Source organism: Eretmochelys imbricata, chromosome 5 (assembly GCF_965152235.1).
Source record: "Eretmochelys imbricata isolate rEreImb1 chromosome 5, rEreImb1.hap1, whole genome shotgun sequence".
Taxonomy (NCBI): domain Eukaryota; kingdom Metazoa; phylum Chordata; order Testudines; family Cheloniidae; genus Eretmochelys; species Eretmochelys imbricata.
Genome location: NC_135576.1, coordinates 124,654,154 through 124,674,229, shown reverse-complemented (window position 1 = coordinate 124,674,229; position 20,076 = coordinate 124,654,154). Strand labels below are relative to the sequence as shown.

Here is a 20,076-nt window from a genome sequence, read left to right as displayed (position 1 = left end):
GGAAGTCAGGGATCTTGCCGCGTCACCGCCCCTTTCACCCCTTCTTCCTCAATCCCTGAGCACATCCTGCCGGGGGCGGGGGGGGCACGCCGAGAAATGCACGCGCGTGTGCACAACCCCTGCACGGCTGCCCCCCGGAAGCTCCCCGCCTGCTGTCAGCTGGGGAGAGGGGCGTGGGGGGCAGGGCAGGGCAGTACCGGCGGGAAGAGCTGCTGCTCCTTTGGCACTCCCTGGCTTCCGTGAATTTTGGATCCAGCCGGAGGCTTCTCCCTTACAAACCTTTTATCACTAAAATGGGGGGGGGGGGGGGTTCAGCTAGGCACCGAGAAAGGAGAAAAGATCACATTTCACACAGTCCAACCATTTTCAAAAAGGGCTTATATTTTTTGACCTCTGTGAGTAAAAGTTGAGTCAAGAACCTTAATGTTACAATTTACTTTAAAATACACATAAGGCAAGACAATTGCATTTCACAGACATGGTTTTGTGTTGGAAACAACTCAAGCAAGAAAATCACATTTCCTAACTACTGGGGAGTGAGTGGATGGAGTTTGTCTATGATCCATTTACGGTAGAGACATTTTAGAAAAGTTTCAGAGTAACAGCCGTGTTAGTCTGTATTCGCAAAAAGAAAAGGAGTAGGTATTCGCAAAAAGTACTCCTTGTCTTTTTTAGAAAAGTTGTGAGAAACAGATTGGCTCAGGGCCAGCTCTGGGCACCAGCCAAACAAGCAGGTGTTTGGGGTGGCACATTTCTAGGGGTGGGATTCCGGCACTGGCCATGCCGCCCCTAGAAATGTGCCCCCGGCGCCCCAGCTCGCCTCCGCCTGCTCCCCTGCGCAGGCCGCCGCCGCTCCGCTTTTCCCCTCTCCCTCCCAGGCTTGCCGCACGAAACAGCTGTTTCGCATGGCAAGCCTGGGAAGGAGGGGGGAGAAGCCGAGGGGCAGCAGCGTTAGGGGGAGGTGGTGGTGGTGGAGTGGAGATGAGCTGGGGCGGGGAACAGTTTCTCTACCCCCCCCGTTACTTCCTGAGCTCCCCCCACCCTCGCTCACCTCCACTCTGCCTGCTCCCCTGAACGCCCTGCCTCTCCCTCACCTGAGAGGGAGGGGGGAGAAGTGGAGCAGCGGCGTGTTCAGGGGAGCAGGCGGAGCGGAGGTGAGCGAGGATGGGGGGTTGGGGGGGGGAGGCACAGGAAGCAATGGGGGGGGGAATGCAGCACGCCTGGGGGAGAAGGCGGGGCCGGGGATTTGGAGAAGGGGTTGGGAAGGGGTAGAGCCGGGGAAGGGGCATGAAAAAAAAAGTGGCAGGGAAGGCCAACATTTTTTTTGCTTGGGGCAGCAAAAATCCTAGAGCCGGCCCTGGACTGGATAGAGGAAAGTTGCAATGTTGCCAATCCAAAGTGTTCAAAAATCATAGGTCAGGCAGTAAAACATAGAAATCAAGAGATTTGACAAAATAAACTGGGGGGTTCTTTGTCAGGAGGTTTTTAAGCCTTTAGGATGCACATGAGTCATGTTTTCAAGCTTTTCCCTGCAATCATGAGGGCTAGAAACTTTCTTTTTTAAACAATGGACTATGAGATTTTCACCCAAATCACCTCACTCCAGCAGCTAGGGCTGCAAGCAGAACACCATATATCACAAGACCTTGATAAAACTGCAAGAGTTGGCCACACTGTATCATGCACACAAACGCTTCATTCCTTCACCACTCAGCCCAGCAGCATTAGTCAAGAGAATTTCTTCATCTGAGCATTTGAAGAAAAAAACCAATATTTCACTGTCAGGGACTTTCAATGGGCCGTTATTACTGATACGGTACCGTGACTGAGTAAAAACTTCCCACTGTCACACCTGCACTGCACAGCTCTGCTCACTCTGGCACTAAGGACCTGATCTGACTTCCAATGAAGCCAAGCAGAGACTTTCCACTGATACCAGTGGGATGTTTTGGAATGATCATCCTATTACACCAGCCGCATTATGCCTTCACTTCAGGATCACATAAGAGTAATTAATAGGGCTGAGAAAGCCTTCTCCCAACCCTTATTTATACATTAATCTCTGATAATTAGCAAAAGTGCGATGAGAAATTATTACAGCCCTTCCCTGTCTGACAATGGTACAATACTATACATACAAAAGCTCATCTGGTATTTACTCTGTTACAGATGTGATGACAAAGTTGCTATCAGCTTGTTTATCAATCACTATATGTTACCCAGCAAATTTATCCCAATCTAAACAAGGTTTAAGACAAAAGTTTTGATCCTGCAGCTACTTTAGGAATTAAAAGCGTTATGACACTGGCCCATAGCTGAAAACCCTTTCCAGCTTTTTGCGTGCTGGAGGAAAGTGTAACCCATTTCCCCATCTGATCTCTTCTGGTAACAATCTGCTATTAGCTTGTGCCTTTTATATATTCAGCAACTAGCAACATTAGCCACAGCATTAAGTGCTTGATATGTCTTCACAAAATTGTGGGCAGCATTAGGGAGTTTCTGCCTTTTCCTTGTCCCGAGGTATTCTGCCCATGGTGTAGAATTCTTCGTTTGGATGCAGGTCGGTAAAGTGAGCTATACGATTAGACATGGCAAAAAAGGAGGCAATCATGCCTATGTCCCAGGCATCTTCCCGGTCAAAACCCTGCGCCTCCAGCTTTTGGAAGTGCTCTTCAGTTATGTTATCACTGTGACTGACTGCAAGAGCAAACTCCAGCATTGCCTGCTCCCGATCACTTAGATCAGCCAGTTTCCAATTGACAACAACCTGCAAGAAAGAAAAAAAAGCTACAGAAAAATGTATTCCGCGCCTATAAAACAATGCAGCTGGGTCAAAAACTTAAAAACCTTTCATTCATCAAGGCTATTGTCAAGCTGTCTGGAGTGGCTTACAACTGTGAGTGCCAATCTCAGGTCAGACTGTCAGAAAGCAGGGCAGATACCCCAAATTGATGGTATGTTCTAAAATTAGATTTCACCAAGCCAGTAACAAATGTGCCCTCCTGGTCATTGAACCAGTCTCACTATGGAGTCACAGTCAACTCTCCAGTCTATCTTGCCACCTAGACAAACTGGATTTCGTGATAAAAGGTTATGTAAACCAAAAACCACATTACATTAGGTTACTCCCAATCCCAAAGGATCAGTCACTTACCCCGGATCAATTTGGTACTCTGGATCTCACACCAAAGACAACACTGACAGCCAATTCTCTAGTAAACTAACTAAAGATTTATTAGCTAAGAAAAGAGATCCATTAATGAGAGGTTAAAACAGGTAAAATATGTTAACAGGTGAGTCAAAGTTTGTAATCCAAAATGATAGCAGAGATGTAGTAGTCTGCTAGTTTCCCAAAAGTCTTTCAGGGTTACCCAGAATAACTCTGGGATCACCGTCTCCTTGTCCAGAAATACCACCCTATTAGAATTCAAACTGTCCAGAGATGCAGGATTATTCTTTTGAATCAGTTATTTATAGTTCATGCTCACAAAAGACAATTTGATTAATGTCTTCACCCACAAAGGCCAGTGAATTTCCATTATTGAATAAAATGGCCCTTGCTTTGAAGGTAGCACTCTTCTTAATTTACATTGCCAAGTCTCCAATCGCATTTGATGGGTAATTTAATTACAGGGATATACACAATGTAAAAGGTAATGGAAGAGTAAACAATCCTTCATTAGTTTTCATGAAGTTTACACATCAAGTACATTCTCATCTTAACATTAACACACACTTTTGACCTCGGGTTAAGAAGTTACAGGGATATGCATAATGTAATGCAATAAAAATCAACAGGTTATAGATAAGTGAAGACAATACCATTAACATTTCCTTTGAACCAAACCAATACAAGTGAATTGGCCTGTGTTGCGGGGAAGGTACATCCTGTCAGCCCCTTAGGGCAATATGGCTTCGCAGCCCAAGTCAACTAAGGCAGACCTGGGCTTCAGGGCAGTAAGATCTAGTAGCCAAAGTCTAAGTAGCAACCTTTCTTCCCAGGATAGTATGGCGCAATAGCCAGAGTCTATGTAATGGCATTTGGCAGCCCAATTCACCTCCCTGCCCATTGGCAGTGTCCACAGAAGGTCAGATGGGATGGGGGACCCAGGCCCACCCTTCTCCACCGGGTCCTGACCCAAGGCCCTAGGGAACCAATACCTCGCTGCTCAGTTTCAGTCACCTGCCTCTACCATCCCATTCCCTGGGTTGCAACCTACCCCTTCTTCCAATGCAGGGGGCCCCCGACAGTCGCTGCCTTGCCTCTGTCAGCGTCAGTGGTTTGCTGGAGTTTGGTAGAGGCATCAACCTGGCTGGCATCAGCATCTGGTGGATCCAACAGTCTCCCAGCAGAAGCCTTCTGCACATATCTGCTCCCATCGGTAGCCCACCCAGACTGAGCTGCTCCCTCTTACACTGTGCTCAGCTGGGGTGAGGGGGTGTGGCTTCCTCAGCCTATAGCATGGGGTTAATCCCCTCCACCCCAGCACGGGGTAGGTACACCCCGTCACAGTCTGATTACACTACAATATCTTTTGACACTCCTTTAATTTCTATTAGCATCTGAGTGAATTAGCCTGCAGCCCTGTCCTGAACTGGCACCTGGGTAGATGGCTGTTTTGTTTCATGGAAGAACCGAGAGATGTTCACTAGAAAATTTTACCTCCTAGGAGAGAGACAAGTACTGAAAAGACATATGCAATGGCAGCAAAGGAGAAATCGAGGCCAGCATTTTCCCAGACTGGCCACCAATTCTGGGTACCCCAACTTGAGAGACCAGGGGCAGCTGACTGTCAGCAGTGCAGTGTCACAATTCCAGTTGAAGTCCATGGAAGCTGTAGGTTGCTCAGCATATCTGAAAAATCTGGCCTGGCCTAGATCAGGCATGCCCTCAGCCAGTATCAGATTTTGGGGTAGTGCAATGTGGCTTTGCCCCCTGCCCCTCCATTCTGGCACCAGCTGGAGTTCTGACAGAATGGAGAATTCACCCCTGGTAGCTGGGCTGGTCAATTTCTGTGTGACTGCCCTTGGCTGTTGTGGTAGAGAAGTATCTCTTTTTCTTTCAAATTCAGTGCCTCCCCCTGCATCTGGCAGGCCCTAGATGCACTGGGCCTGTAGCAGTACTGCTGAGCATATGGGAAGAAGGGAAAAGCCACACAGAGGCTATGCAGAGGGGGCCAGACACAGCCAGCACGCTGGAGATCACTGCTTTGTCACAGGTCTCTCCAGAGCAGAGGTGGGAGCAAGTTAGTGATGTTATTGGCCATTTCCTACACAAATCATCTGATGGAAACCCCCACGCAGGGTGGGAAGAGGAAGATTTAGTTTCCTCTGAACCCCTACCAGAGATGCCATGCACCCAGCCTGTTTACCTGGGCTATGCAGAGGTAATCAGGATTTGGTCCTCACAAAGCAATTTTCAGACCTTCCTGCCACTAAAAATATGAGTGCAAATAAAGTGGTGCACTATCAATTTGAGGAGTGCTTCAATGCTCCTCAGACATCAAGGATGGATTAAACAGTCCCCACTAAAGCTTTCTACTAAATTCTGCATTAGCTTATTGTGCTGGCTGTTAACAGAGGACAACCCAGTCATGGGCAGAGAAACAAATGGACGAGCTTGGAGAAAGAGAGCTATTGCATTAGGCCCCAATCCTGCAAACTGTTTCACGCAGTCCCAGTGGGGTCCATCTGCATGGAACAGATTGTAGGATTGGAACCTTAGACATCTTCAGCAGTCAGGAAAAGAAGAGACTTTATTTTGATTATATTTTTTCCCCATCTCAAGACAGCCTACAAAGCAGGCACAGAGTATGCCCTTTTGTTCTGATATTTTCATTACTTAGTTTAAAAACAAACAATCCCACTAACCTGATCAGCCAAAGCTGGCTTTTTAGAATATATCCGATGTAAAGCACCGTGTGCAATTACACAGTAGGGACATCTGTTAACAACGCTTGTAGCCACAACAATAAGTTCTTTGTCAGCCTTGCTGAGTCTTCCTATGGGGGAAAAATAAATAATCTAAGGGGGATTTCTTATTGAAGCTTTTCATTTTATTACAAAAAAATACACAAGGATCAATGGTACTGGGAAATAACAGATGCTGTAGAGCAATGGTTCTCAAACCGTTGTCCTGGTGACCTCTTTCACAGAGCAAGTCCCTGAGTGTGACCCCCCCCTTATAAATTAAAAACACTTTTTTTATATATTTAACACCATTATAAATGCTGGAGGCAAAGTGGGGTTTGGGGTGGAGGCTGGCAGCTCGCGACCCCCCATGTAATAACCTCACGACTCTCTGAGGGGTCCCGACCCCTAGTTTGAGAACCCCTGCTGTAGAGTCAGTAGTCGGCATGTACTGAAGCATGCAAGAAAGTACATAGGAAAGCATACAGAGGGACATCGTGACTACAGGGGTACTGGAACAGTTTGTATAGCGGGGGGCTGAGAGCCACTGAACCAAACTGTAAAGCCTGTTTATGATGGAAACTGCTTCAAGCCAGGGGGTGCTACCGCACCCCTAGTTCCAGCACCTATGGTTGACCAGTACAGTTATGCCAGTAATTTAATAGATTGAGAACTGCAGGATTCAACCCTCTATCAGGCAAAATTCCTATTTAAGTTTTGATGAAATAAAGACTCCACATTTGATCCATAGATAATTAGGGCCCTAACTTTCAAACAAAAGTAATTTTACTCATGTAAGTAGTTAGTGGAGCTGCTAATTAGTCCTATCAACTTCTCACATAAGTAAAAATACTAATGTGCCTAAATGTTTGCAGTATACAGATCCTTAATCAGTACTTTTCTGCGCCTATTTCAGAGTCAAATGATTAATAAGTTTGCATCTTGTTACTTGATTCTTGAACCCTTAATTTTCAATTGGAATTTTGTTCTTATAAGCAAATGCAATGTTGCAGGCCCTATTCACCAAGGGGATTGGGGGAGGTTCACTTTTGTGCAGGAGACAAAATAGAAATAATGAGGTTCTCCTTAAGTTGATGAGCTTGAGATCATGTTTTATAACCATCAGGATGGGCAAGGTCACCTAGACCAAGCTTCCAGAGAGTTTGAATTTCTCAATAATTGTTGGTAGGTGTTTGAATACCCTGAGCAGACTAAAGCCCATCATTCTACAAAGAAGTCCTAGGAATGTGACTTGAGCTGTGATAGAGTTAAATATAAATCTAGGGATTTACATATGCAACATCAAACACAGTCAGGTTCTCAAGACAAGCCATTGATTTTCGCAGCATTTCATTTTTTTAACTTATGTTTCTTGCCCTTATGGTTGGGAAGACAGCCTTCCCCATGAAAACCTATACTATGCTGTGTTTCTGAGCCCACTTCTGTTGCTGCTGCTAGCTTTCCAAGCCTGAGCCAGATGAAATAAAACTCTGGTCAGTTTCATTTTCACTGCTGCTTTCAGAATTCTGTAGGCAGCTGTGACACTGATGAAAATCATGTCAATTTCACATTGCAGGCTTCTGGCTACTGTGCCAAGCAGCAGAGGTAGGTGTGAGGCTACTGGTTTACTTTCTTTTAAATCAGTAGCAGGCAGGCAGGCCTAGGTAAGGCTCTAGGTAGAAGCTCTACAGTGAAACAGAGAAAAGAGAGAACCTTAAGTTCAGTGTTAGAAGAAGAAACTCTTTTTGTGATTTTTTTTTTTTTTTTTTTTTTTTACAGTAGTCACTGGAGCTGCTGACAGGAGACTTGGGGGTGGAGGGTAGAGAAGAAAGAAAAGGAAAAATCCTTCTAGAATCGAGGGGAGAGGGGCAGGGCTCAAGCTTACTAGGCAGCTACTAGCCAGCCACTTTTCAAAATATGAAGCCACAAGCAAAGACCAGGGAGAACACCATGGTAGGAGATGCAGCGCCCTCTGAAAGGTGTGGTCACACTCCAGGGCATTGCTCTTGTATCTTAGTGACATCCCCTCCTCTGAAGACACAACTCTTCTGCATCTGCCTCTAGCTAACAGGGGGTTGGATCGTTTTTTTCAAGCCAATAGAGGTTAGGTCAAAATTTTCAAGGCGTCTTAAGAGATTCCGACTTTATGGAAATGTCCTCCAAGGTAAAATAAATGAGGGGACCTCTCCCCTATTGAAAATGTGACGCATACAGAAATGTTCCTAATACAATGTTTTCTAAAGATTTCCATGTGATTTGAGCAGTTCTTTATGCACACCACACTTGGTCAAAACAGCTCTTCAGTACTGAAAGAGCCAACGGGCACCTCTATTTTCATTACAGAAACACTCAGAGCATATCCTGCAACCTTACTGCTTCCAGTGACTGTTGCAAAAAGCATATCACATTATTACTGCTCCCACAGGATATGAATAACTTTGCTGGCTTAGAAATCCACAAAGCAGAACACTGAGCAACTGTGCAGCCCTGCTTCGCCTGACAGCTGGTTTTGAACCCAGGACTGTCAGCGCTAAATGCATGAGCCTCAAATATTATTTCAGCTGGAAGCAGCAGCAGACTCAAGCCTCTTATGTGGACCAGCCAGACTTCACTGAGTGTGGATTACCATTGCATGCTGGAGCTTGTTGTCTCTGCTGGCCGTAACTCTCTAGGTGAAGATGAGGCTGGCTGCAGGACATACAGAACTCAGAGCCAAGTGCCACATTTTAGCAACTTTTGACCTACAAAGCTAAAGGCAGTTTCAAGGCGGCTGCATCATTTACCTCTCTCTTTGTTCATGATGGCATTGTAATATGCGAAAAACGCTCTGAACTCCGCAGGCCGATGAGACATCACACTGAACACATTGGGCAAAAATCCACTCTGTTCAAGGAGTAAAGAGAAGAGAAGTCAATGGCTGTAACCTGACTCCAGAGAGCACATGCTACAAAAGCTCAAGGTGGAAAATACATACGATGTGGCTGACTGGCCCTATGTTGGTAGTGATGTAGTTAATGAGGCAGGTATGCTCCACATCGGGGACTGGAGGATTGAGGAAAGCCCATGGACCCAGCTGATCCTGCCCACTACGCCTACAGCCAATGTCAGTCATGGAGTGGGGTGATAAAAGGAGGAGGCCTTGGCCAGCTCAGGGCTGGCCAGGGACGAGTGCAGAGTTCATCTCTTTCAAAGAGGGATGCTGGGTTCCAGCCCAAACTTGAGGCAAAGTCCTACCTGGTGGAGGTGAGAATGGGGCCTACGGAGACTGTCGGAAGAAACTGGCAACACAAACCCTGAGCGGAAGGGCAGGGTCCTGCTGAGATCCCTAGCATGACCCTGAGTTTTGAGGTCACAGTTGGCCTTTGTTTTCTTGGACTCTAATACCTTGGAAAGGGTTGGACTGCAGTGTGCCCAGGCATGCTACACTGGATTGGAGCAAGGGCGTCAGCTGACTGTCAGAGACCCACAGCTGGGTGGGCTGTGCTTTGATGGGCCACAAGGGGGTACTGCTTAGACAGCCCAGTTACAATACACTTTGGCCTATGCCATGTTTTACTGATATAATGACTTCAGTTGGGACTTCCAGCACTACTGTAATACAGATAACTAATAGCCAGTCAGGTGCACAGAGGCGGAGTTATTGCTGCTGATTCCTCCTGGCAGTCAGACCCAGTGGGTCTTGTTAGCTCCAATACAGGGGAATAAAAAGGTACACCATGGGCCTGAGGCAGAAGGAACTTGGGGGAGGGATAGAGGGATATTGCAGGGGAAGACTCTACAAACCACCAGGCTCAACAGAAAGTTGTGATGCCTGGAAAAGAGGAACAAGGCTGGCAGACTCCACAAGGGGCCACTGCCATATAACAGGATCAGGGAGCAGAGATTTTAGCCCAACAGGAAAAAGGTAGGAACTGATGGACCAAAGCTCCCAGGAAAGCCTAGCCAAGATCCTCCTCGGTGAGGTTGTTCAGGATGAAGAGAGCAGAGAAGGGGGGCTCAGGGCTAGGAGGCAGCGCAGAGAGGAACAGGGCAGGGAAGCAGGAAATAGTGCCCGGAGGGGGGTTCTGGGGAGTGGGACAGAAAGGAGCAGAAAGACATTCGGGGGAAGAGAAAAAGGAGAAAAGGAGCCTGATTCTCCATGGCCTTGCACCTTGTGGTGTTCCTTAGAATACGTACACCCATTTGGATGCAAAAGCATCTCACACGCACTCTCGCTCTTTAGCTTTGGGAAAAGGAGAAAAACAAGCAGCAGAAAAATCTTGTCGGCCTTTTCAATGCATCATCAGTAATGAAAAGAATGTTTTGGATCAGGTTTAACTTCATCCCCTTTTCCCTCAGTAAAACGAACAGGGAAGGTGGGGGAATGGCGCTTGCTGCCCTTTTGAGCTAGAAGCCATTTGGAACCAACAGTAACCTCCTGGAACAAACAAGGCAAATAATAACCATGCTGAGTTACCCAAGTATTTCCAACAAAGGGCCTGATCCTGCAAGCTGTTCCATGTGGTTGGCCTGCATAGAACTCCAAGGGTGCCGGGGCCATCCCTAATGCTGATCCACAAACTGTCTCTTGGTATTGGCGAAACTCAGAGGCTGGGTTGTGTCCTCTGGGAAGAGTTTTTCTCAGCAGACTCTACTTACCTTCATCTCGACTTCTTCCATGAGCTCCACTATATCGTACGGCAGGTCCTTCTGGTTGGGTATTGGATAGCGCCCAGTAGGCCTCCTGGTGCTCCCTGCCTGCGTACTGTATGCATGGCTTATGGCTGCCGTTTGCGCTCTTCCCCACAGGCTCCCTGACACAAGGAGAGGCCGAGGCTAAAGAGAGAGAGAGAGGGGGAAAGGCTTGTTTAGCCAGCAGGATGGTTATTAGCTCCCTTCTCTGCTTAGCTGCTCTGATACTACTTCAGAATTCATGTAAACCACAGGCACTGCTAGATCTCACTTCACCATGACAACCTACACAACTGACCATTGGGAGACAGCATGGTCTAGTGTGCAGGGCACTGGGCCAAATGACCTGGCTTCTATTCCTGACTCTGCCACTGACCTGCTGCATGCTCTTCAGGGCCTCACTTTATGCCTCAGTTTCCCCTTCCACCCTAATTCAACTGTAAGCAGCTCAGGGCAAGGACTGTCTCTCAGGATGTGTTTGTAGAGCTCCTAGCACAATGGAGCCCTGATCTCAGTTGGGACCTCCAGGCACTGTTGCAATAATGCTGCAATGACCATGCTGGTGTATTATCTTCACCCTCTCCACTTCTACATGGTATCCTCTTAAAGCCACAAAGCTGTTTCTCAGAACTAATGCAACACAAGCCCATCGCTGCAGTACCCTACAAGAAAAAATACATCAAATCAATTAACCAAAATTAATGGTATCAACAAAGGGCTAAACTTACCACTGGTATAAATGCACCAACCTCTGCTGAATTGCTCTGGGGCATAGGTTTAGCACCTCAGCTTTGGATGCCAGTGCTTGTGGGTTCAAATACTGGTCATACCCTGCCCCTGAGATGTGCATCAACAAAAATCAGTAGAACCATGCCCACTCATGCCTTTGACATAGTTAGTGTATGGGCATTTAACTGACATGATGAAAAAAACAGCATTATTTCTAGAGGCTTGCTTTATAAATGTTTGTGCAATGAATTGTCCAGAAACACCTCCCTCAGTAAAGAATGATACTAGGGACTCCTGGATTCAGTATTTTTAACAAAATCCATCCTAATTCTAAGTACTGTAAAGCGGCACCACCATCCAAAGTACAATCAATTGCTGAAACCTGAGCAATTCCTAGCCCACTGGCATGGGTTTAGTTAACTGGATCACATCCCTTACTTCAGAACTCTGCTGTCATTGGGTTAGCCTAATATGCTTAGCTGTTATGTAGCACTCTTCATCTGTACATCTGAAAGTGTTTTACACAGGAAGGTCAGTATCAGTTCCCCATTCTACAAATGGGGAAACTGAAGCACGGGGTGGAAGGAAACTTGGCTAAGGTCAGATAGTAAGTCAGTAGCAGAGCTAGGAATAGAATTTAGGTCCCCCGACTCTTACCACCAAACATCATTTACTCTGTTCCTTCTTTCTCCCAGAAAGGTGTAATAATCCACACATACCCTGCAGCCTAGAACTTCACATATTACCATCCCAGAACTCAGAATCACTTGTGGAAATGCATTGGCTGTCATCTTACTGCCACTTTTAAATGGAAATTGTACTGCTTAGATTGTAAGCACCAGGGATCTCTTTGTTCGCTGTTTGTACCGCACCTAGCACAATGCAGTCCTGGTCTATGAGTGAGCTGCTTAGACACTGCCGTACAAATTATTGTTATTAATCAGGGAAAGAAGTCTGTCCGAATTTCTTGAAATGGTAACACAGCTATCTCCGGCAGCCAGATCCTGATGTGCAGTTAGAAACCATGCTCTAAAGTGATTTTAAAAGATACTGCAGTATATGTAAATCACAAAGTATCTAAGAAAAACCTATTCTAACAATGACAGGATTCAGAGTAACAGCCGTGTTAAATAAATTGGTTAGTCTCTAAGGTGCCACAAGTACTCCTTTTCTTTTTATTCTAACAATATCTGCAGTAGTATCGTTGTTAGACAAATACCGTAGTCAACCAAACATGAGTATTATCACCAAGTCCAACTGCACATATATTAAAAAAATGGAATAAGCACATCTGAGGCAATAAAAATAATAAGATTTATGGGTCTAATTGCTCATTCTAAAAGGAAAATTCAAAAATCTGAAGAGATGAAAATCTAAGAAACATCCTTGACTTGTCCTGAGTGAAAGGAAGTAACAGTTAGTAAAATAAACGTGCCCTTTGTTCACCAGATTTTTGTATTCTTCTGGTGAGGGAAAAAGCAAACAAGGAAGAGAGAGAATTGCTATCTGAACAAGTTGTGTAATTCTCTAAAGGTATGGGGTTTTTTTTAAATCACTTAAATAATCTGTAACTGAACTTGCCTTCAACCATTTCACCTTACAGAATAAAGCCAAACTAAACCATGTGAGTTACTGGGCCCAGACTTGTAAACTTGGACACTGGTGATGGGGACACTACAGCTGTTTTAACAGTGGAGGTGCTGAAGGCAGAAACCACGTATTTGGGCTGCTATTACTATTTCAAGCCAGGAGTGCAGCAACACCCCCCCATACCGCTAGTTCCAGCACCGATGACCAGTGACAAAAAGACAAAAGTTTTGCTGACGCAAGTGGCGGTATGAAACCCCCCCATTTACATTAATTCTGATGGAGAAACTGGATTCACTTAACATCGTTTCGCTTAAAGTAGCATTTTTCAGGAACGTTAAGTGAGGAGTTACTGTAATATCCCTGCCATATTGGAAAGGGTAAGAAACTGAATGGAAAATAAAGCATAAATTGAACAAAGTCCTTTAAAATCTAAATTTCTCATGGTGTCGGACAATATACCCGTCTTGTGTTAGTCCAACGTGCTCATCTCAGTCTCAGGCAGTGTCTGCCAGCCAGCAGCTGTGGGCCCCCTGCTCCCATCCCGCAGGAGCAGGAAGAGGCTTGGGGCGGGGGGAAGCTGCACAATAGCTAAATGGGATTTCAAGTAGGGGAGGGGCAGGTGGGTGAAGGAGGGAGCAGGCCTGACACAAAGTTGATGGGCTCTTTCTGCTCCCTCCTTCCCACTGCCCTCTGATGAACACTATCAGCTGCTCCCACCTTCCTCACCCCTCCACTGCTGAAGTCCCTGGAGGAGAGGGGGTTACTGGAGGCACGGGAAGAGTAGGGAGCTGAATGGGGGGGGCACCATGGCATCGGGGTAGTATTAATTGTTGGAAGTTGGGCAGCATTAACTGAATTTGGTGCCACCACACATAGGCCTCAAATGACTCAAATGTGTCATTGTGTGTCATGCTATAATCAACACACTTAGACTCAGTGGTGAGCTGGAGCCGGTTCGCGAGAACCGGTTGTTAAATTTAGAAGCCCTTTTAGAGCCGGCTGTTCCATGAGGGACAACCGGTTCTAAAAGGGCTTCTAAATTTAACAACCGGCCAAAAGTGGCACCTTAGGCACTGACTTAGGCACTGACTGAAAACTTCGGTAGCTCCTCACCCCACCCCCGGCCCCAGCTGACCTCCGCTCCGCCTCCTCCCCTGAACACGCGGTCCCACCCTGCTTCTCCGCCCCCTCCAGGCTTCCCGCGAATCAGCTGTTCGCGCGGGAAGCCGGGGCGGGCTGAGAAGCAGGTGGCGGCTTCGCACTCAGGCCCAGGGAGGCGGAGGTGAGCTGGGGCGGGTGCAAGGAGGGCCGCCCGCGCCCCAGCAGGTAACCCGGGGGGGGACAGGGGAACCGCTCCCCGCCCCAGCTCACCTCCGCCACCCTGGGCCTGAGCGGGAAGCCGCCACCCGCTTCTCAGCCCGCCCCGGCTTCCTGCCGAACAGCTGATTCGCGGGAAGCGGGGGGCGGGAGCGCAGAGAAGCAGGGCAGGGCGGTGAGTTCAGGAGAGGAGGTGGAGCGGAGGTGAGGTGAGCTGGGGCTGGGCGGGGAGCTGCTGGTGGGAGCTCTGCACCCACAAATTTTCCCCGTGGGTGCTCCAGCCCTGGCGCACCCATGGCGTCTGCCTAAGGCGCCACTTTTGATGTGATCAGTGGGGGGAGCGGCCGCTCCCCCTCAGCTACGCTCCCCCGCCCCTAGGAGCCAGAGGGACCTGCCGGATGCTTCCTGGGAGCTGGCCCAGGTAAGCACCGCCGGGACTCCCCACCTCGCCCCCTGGCAGGTGCCTCTGGCTCTTAGAGGCGGGCTGGGCACCCACTACGGTGGCCCACGAGACCCTCCTGCCCGGTTCTGGGGGCAGTCAGGGGACAGGGGAGGGGGTTGGATGGGGAAGGAGTCCCGGGGGGGGCGGGGGGGGGCAACGACCCCCTCATGGAGTGAGAAGGGAACCGGTTGTTAAGATTTTGGCAGCTCATCGCTGCTTAGAATGGTATTAAGTATACTACCTGGAGTTAGCAGTTTTTCCTACCGACTAAATCAAATCCACTGGTGGTGTGGCATGGAGCCCACCGCGCATGCAATTAGCCTGGCACTGATTGCAAGAGACCTTGCCCGCACACTGTACCTTGGCCCGGTTGGAAGATGCGTGTTCCAGTGAGCCTGAGGGTTAGGCCAGCAGGAGGCTGAACTCCTGGTAGAGCCGTTCCTGCTGGCCAGGTCAAAGGATGGGGACTAGCCAAACAGCCCACTGCTTTGCCAGCGTGGTGGGGCTCAGCAATAGCCCAGCCCTGCCTTGCAAAGAAGTGAAGTTACGGAAACCCAGCAAAGCAGCCATTCCAGCAAACAGTGGGGCAGGCAGGGCTAGGGTCTTGCTTGTACCCTCAACGATGCCTAACTCTGGCAGCTGGGGAAAGGTTCCCATTCCCAGACGCAGATTGCAAGAGCGGTTTCTTTGAGTCACACCGTGAAGACGAAATCCTTAAAAACAGCTGTATACACCACAACTCTGAGCAGTGCGCAATGCCCGAAGGCACAGGTGCCCCACAGCTGTGGCTCACACTGGCACCTGACAAGTATGCTCTCAGGGAACTGCAGACTGCTGACCAAAGGCCCAGAGCACACCCTGTGAAGTCTGAGGCCCTGATAGCATCGTAGGACTGGAAGGGACCTGGACAGGCCATCTAGTTCTGTTTCCTGCACTCATGGCAGGACGAAGCGTCGACCATCCCTGACCGGTGTTGTGCCAGCCGCTAAAGGCTGGATGCATAGGGCAGCCCCGAGCGAGTCTGGGGGGTGAGTCTGGCCCCACGGGGCGGAGGGGATCCGGCAGCGGGAGGGGAATCCAGCCCCATGGGGCAGAGGGGATCCAGCAGCGGGAGGAGGGGGGGGTCTGGCCCCGTGGGGCGGAGGGGATCCAGCAGCGGGAGGGGGGGGGCCTGGCCCCGCGGGGCGGAGGGGATCCGGCAGCGGGAGGAGGGGGGGATCTGGCCCCGCGGCACGGAGGGGATCCAGCAGCAGGAGAGGGGGGATCTGGCCCCACGGGGTTGAGGGGATCCGACAGCGGGAGGAGGGGGGGATCTGGCCCCGCGGGGCGGAGGGGATCTGGCCCCGCGGGGCGGAGGGGGGGATCTGGCCCCGCGGGGCGGAGGGGGGGATCTGGCCCCGCGGGGCGGAGGGGATCCGGCAGCGGGAGGGGGGTCGGGCCCCGCGGGGCGGAGGGGATCCGGCAGCGGGAGGAGGGGGGGGGGTCGGGCCCCGCGGGGCGGAGGGGATCCGGCAGCGGGAGGAGGGGGGGGGGTCGGGCCCCGCGGGGCGGAGGGGATCCGGCAGCGGGAGGAGGGTGGGGGGTCGGGCCCCGCGGGGCGGAGGGGATCCGGCAGCGGGAGGAGGGGGGGGGGGGCCGGGCCCCGCGGGGCGGAGGGGATCCGGCAGCGGGAGGAGGGGGGGGGTCGGGCCCCGCGGGGCGGAGGGGATCCGGCAGCGGGAGGAGGGGGGGGGTCGGGCCCCGCGGGGCGGAGGGGATCCGGCAGCGGGAGGAGGGGGGTCGGGCCCCGCGGGGCCGAGGGGATCCGGCAGCGGGAGGGGGGGGGGTCGGGCCCCGCCGGGCCGAGGGGATCCGGCAGCGGGAGGGGGGGGGGGTCGGGCCCCGCGGGGCGGAGGGGATCCGGCAGCGGGAGGAGGGGGGGGGTCGGGCCCCGAGGGGCGGAGGGGATCCGGCAGCGGGAGGAGGGGGGGGGTCGGGCCCCGAGGGGCGGAGGGGATCCGGCAGCGGGAGGAGGGGGGGGGTCGGGCCCCGAGGGGCGGAGGGGATCCGGCAGCGGGAGGAGGGGGGGGGTCGGGCCCCGAGGGGCGGAGGGGATCCGGCAGCGGGAGGAGGGGGGGGGTCGGGCGCCGCGGGGCGGAGGGGATCCGGCAGCGGGAGGAGGCGGGGGGTCGGACCCCGCGGGGCGGAGGGGATCCGGCAGCGGGAGGAGGGGGGGGGTCGGGCCCTGCGGGGCGGAGGGGATCCGGCAGCGGGAGGAGGGGGGGGGATGCGGCCCCGCGGGGCGGAGGGGATCCGGCAGCGGGAGGAGGGGGGGGTCAGGCCCCGCGGGGCGGAGGGGATCCGGCAGCGGGAGGAGGGGGGGGGTCAGGCCCCGCGGGGCGGAGGGGATCCGGCAGCGGGAGGAGGGGGGGGGTCAGGCCCCGCGGGGCGGAGGGGATCCGGCAGCGGGAGGAGGGGGGGGGTCAGGCCCCGCGGGGCGGAGGGGATCCGGCAGCGGGAGGAGGGGGGGGGTCAGGCCCCGCGGGGCGGAGGGGATCCGGCAGCGGGAGGAGGGGGGGGTCGGGCCCCGCGGGGCGGAGGGGATCCGGCAGCGGGAGGAGGGGGGGTCAGGCCCCGCGGGGCGGAGGGGATCCGGCAGCGGGAGGAGGGGGGGGGTCGGGCCCCGCGGGGCGGAGGGGATCCGGCAGCGGGAGGAGGGGGGGGGGGTCGGGCCCCGCGGGGCGGAGGGGATCCGGCAGCGGGAGGAGGGGGGGGGGTCGGGCCCCGCGGGGCGGAGGGGATCCGGCAGCGGGAGGAGGGGGGGGTCGGGCCCCGCGGGGCGGAGGGGATCCGGCAGCGGGAGGAGGGGGGGGGTCGGGCCCCGCGGGGCGGAGGGGATCCGGCAGCGGGAGGAGGGGGGGGGGTCGGGCCCCGCGGGGCGGAGGGGATCCGGCAGCGGGAGAGGGGGGATGCGGCCCCGCGGGGAGACCGGGCCTGCGGCGGAGCTGGGCAGACCCGGCTCCAGCCCCCCGCGGGCCCCGGCCGCGACCAGCGCAGCGCCGCGGGCCCCCGGGCCCGGCTCCCCGGCTCGGCCCGGGCAAGGCGGGTGCCCGGGGCCGCACTCACCGAGGCGCGGCGCGGCAGCAGCAGGCGCAGGAGCGGCCCCTTCATGGCGCGGGCGGGCGGGAAGTGGCCGGGCTGCCGGCAGCGGCGCTGGGCGGCGGGGGCCGGCCCGGCCTGCCCCGCCGCGCCCGGGGGGTGTGACAGCGCCGCACACAGGAGGCCCGTGTCTTCATCCGCGCTGCACGGAGGGGGGAAACTGAGGCACGGAGACTTGCCTGCCGTCAGTCACCCAGAGCCAGGAGTAGTCCCCCAGGGTGCCCAGCCCAAGGACAAGGGACTCTTCTTGCCCTGCTTTTCCTGGCTGGAGCCACAGGACGAGGGGCTAGTCGTAGCTGGGTCCCAAGGTGGCTGGCAGGATCTCCAAGCACCCTGGAATCTCTGCAGAAGAAATCAGTGAGTGGTAAACGGCCCTGCCCCGGGCAGGGTGAATGAATCGGGGCTTTAGTCTCATGGAGTTTAAGGCCAGAGGGGATCACTAGATCATCTAATCTGACCCCTCTGCCCATATATCACAGGCCACCAACACCACCCGGCACCGCACACTAAACCCAACAACGGAAGTGAGACCAAAGTCAGTGAGAGCCCCAGGAGGCTATGACCTGTCACAGGCAGAGAAGAGGAGGGCCCGAGGTGCACAGTGCCAGAGGCTCCTGCAATGGCAGGGAAATGATTATATAAGATATACCCAGATAATTCTGCCAGTCACCCATACCCTGCAGAGGAAGATGACCACCCCTTCCCCCCCTCCCGACCCCGTCACTGCCAGTCTGACCTGGGTGAAAATGGTGGTCAGTTAGACCCTGAGCATGTGAGGAAGAAGCAGCCAGCCAACGCCTAAGAGAGAGAGAATACTCAGTGCCACCTCAGAGCCCTGGCCCCCCTGTCCAGTATCCCATCTTCAGCCTTGACCATCCTGATGCTTCAAAGGAAGCATATAAACCCTCCCAGAATACAAGGGGGGGGGATTCCTTCCTGACCCTTGCCAGTGGCTGGCTGAAACCCTGAAGCATGAACTTTAGGAACATAAGATGTAAACTCACAGTGAGCCCCATCATCATCATGAGCAACCATGTCATATAATCTCACTCAAATTGTCCAACTCTCTCTTAAAACTAGTTAAGTCATTTGCTCCATTGGCTCCTATTGGGAGGCTGTTTTAGAACCTCACTCCTCTGATGGTTAGATACCTTTTAATTTCCAGCCTGAATTTGTTCATGGGCAGTTTATTTGTTCTTGTGTCAGCCTTGTCCTTTAGCTTCAATAGCTCTTCATCCTCACTGGTATTTACCTCCCTTCCCCCAGTGTATTTAGAGAGCATCATATCCCCCTCGGCCTTCTTTTGTGCAAGACTAAACAAGAGAACAGCATATTAGAAATACTTATCACTGCCTCTTTCCTGAAAGTTGACAAGATAGTGGGACAGCAGGAGAGTCTGGGGGCAGCCAGGGCCTAAGGAATCTCCCCTCCATCCCCCTCTAAGGCCCAGAGTGCCAGAAACCACAATCAGCCTGGAGTGGCTCAGCTCCTGGAGTCTTGGGATTAGGGGAAAATTCAGCTTTCAATTCAAACCGCTCAGTTGCTAGCCCTGCTCGTTGAGAATGTGATTGGAGTCAGCACCCAGGGCTCAGAAACCAGAGGCCAAAGAGGCCCCAGGGCACAGTTGAAATCTCACTGATTCTTTGAGGCCCTTCAGAAGAGATCACTTTATTAAATAAATAAATAAGTAAAATAATAAGATGGTTTAGTGGCTCAGTGACTTTCCTGAGGCCATGCAGCGACTCACTAACAGATCATGATTAGAACGCAAGCGTTCCTGCTTCCCGTCTCATGGCCAGTCCAGTAGGCCAGTCGTATCCTGGTCATATCCATTTAGCACCAGGGACAGGCGGAGTGATTGGAAACCCCCCCGCCTCGGTGCCTATTTTTGACCAACCCTCTCTCCTCACTGTTTCAAAACTCCAGAATTAGCCCACGCACTCTCTTGTCAGATTGAGAAGCCAAGCCCAGCAAATAGTTTGGATGAGTTTCCCAGGAGCATTTTAAAGAATCTCAAGAAATCCTGATGATCGCTTCCTTACCCTGACACAGACAATTTTAGATGCATCATTTCCAAGCCTTTGGAGAGAAAACACCCAGGATAACATCTGTTTACACTGTGTGCTAATCCAGTTAAATCCATTCCTGGTAACATACCCTACAAATCCAGATACATCCTTTGAGATAACCCCGTTTGATGTGAGTTTGTCAAGAGGAGTGAGTTATGGGTAGATAAGTGTACACTAAAGAGTTTCTAATGGTGTATGGGAAAATCATTG

General features: G+C 52.2%; 1 protein-coding gene across 1 annotated transcript; it reads right to left on the bottom strand.

Annotated features, from left to right (window-relative positions):
- Positions 1–360: 360 nt before the first annotated feature.
- Positions 361–19,630, bottom strand: LOC144265412 (uncharacterized). The gene is made up of 6 exons (XM_077818053.1): positions 19,545–19,630; positions 17,765–17,939; positions 10,549–10,725; positions 8,694–8,793; positions 5,872–6,002; positions 361–2,767 (listed from the first exon to the last, which is right to left on the bottom strand). The coding sequence occupies exons 1-6, from the start codon at positions 19,628–19,630 to the stop codon at positions 2,489–2,491; spliced, it is 948 nt and encodes a 315-aa protein (XP_077674179.1). The 3' UTR covers positions 361–2,488.
- Positions 19,631–20,076: the final 446 nt, after the last annotated feature.

Bases quoted from the DNA above. Each gene is read 5' to 3' on its own strand.
- LOC144265412 (XM_077818053.1), bottom strand. From the start codon at position 19,630: ATGGATATGACCAGGATACGACTGGCCTACTGGACTGGCCATGAGACG. The intron at 8,794-10,548 runs GTAAGTAGAGTC...CTCCTTGAACAG, and splicing joins TGGAAGAAGTCGAGATGAAG to AGTGGATTTTTGCCCAATGT. The intron at 2,768-5,871 runs GTTAGTGGGATT...TCTTTCTTGCAG, and splicing joins AGCCAGCTTTGGCTGATCAG to GTTGTTGTCAATTGGAAACT.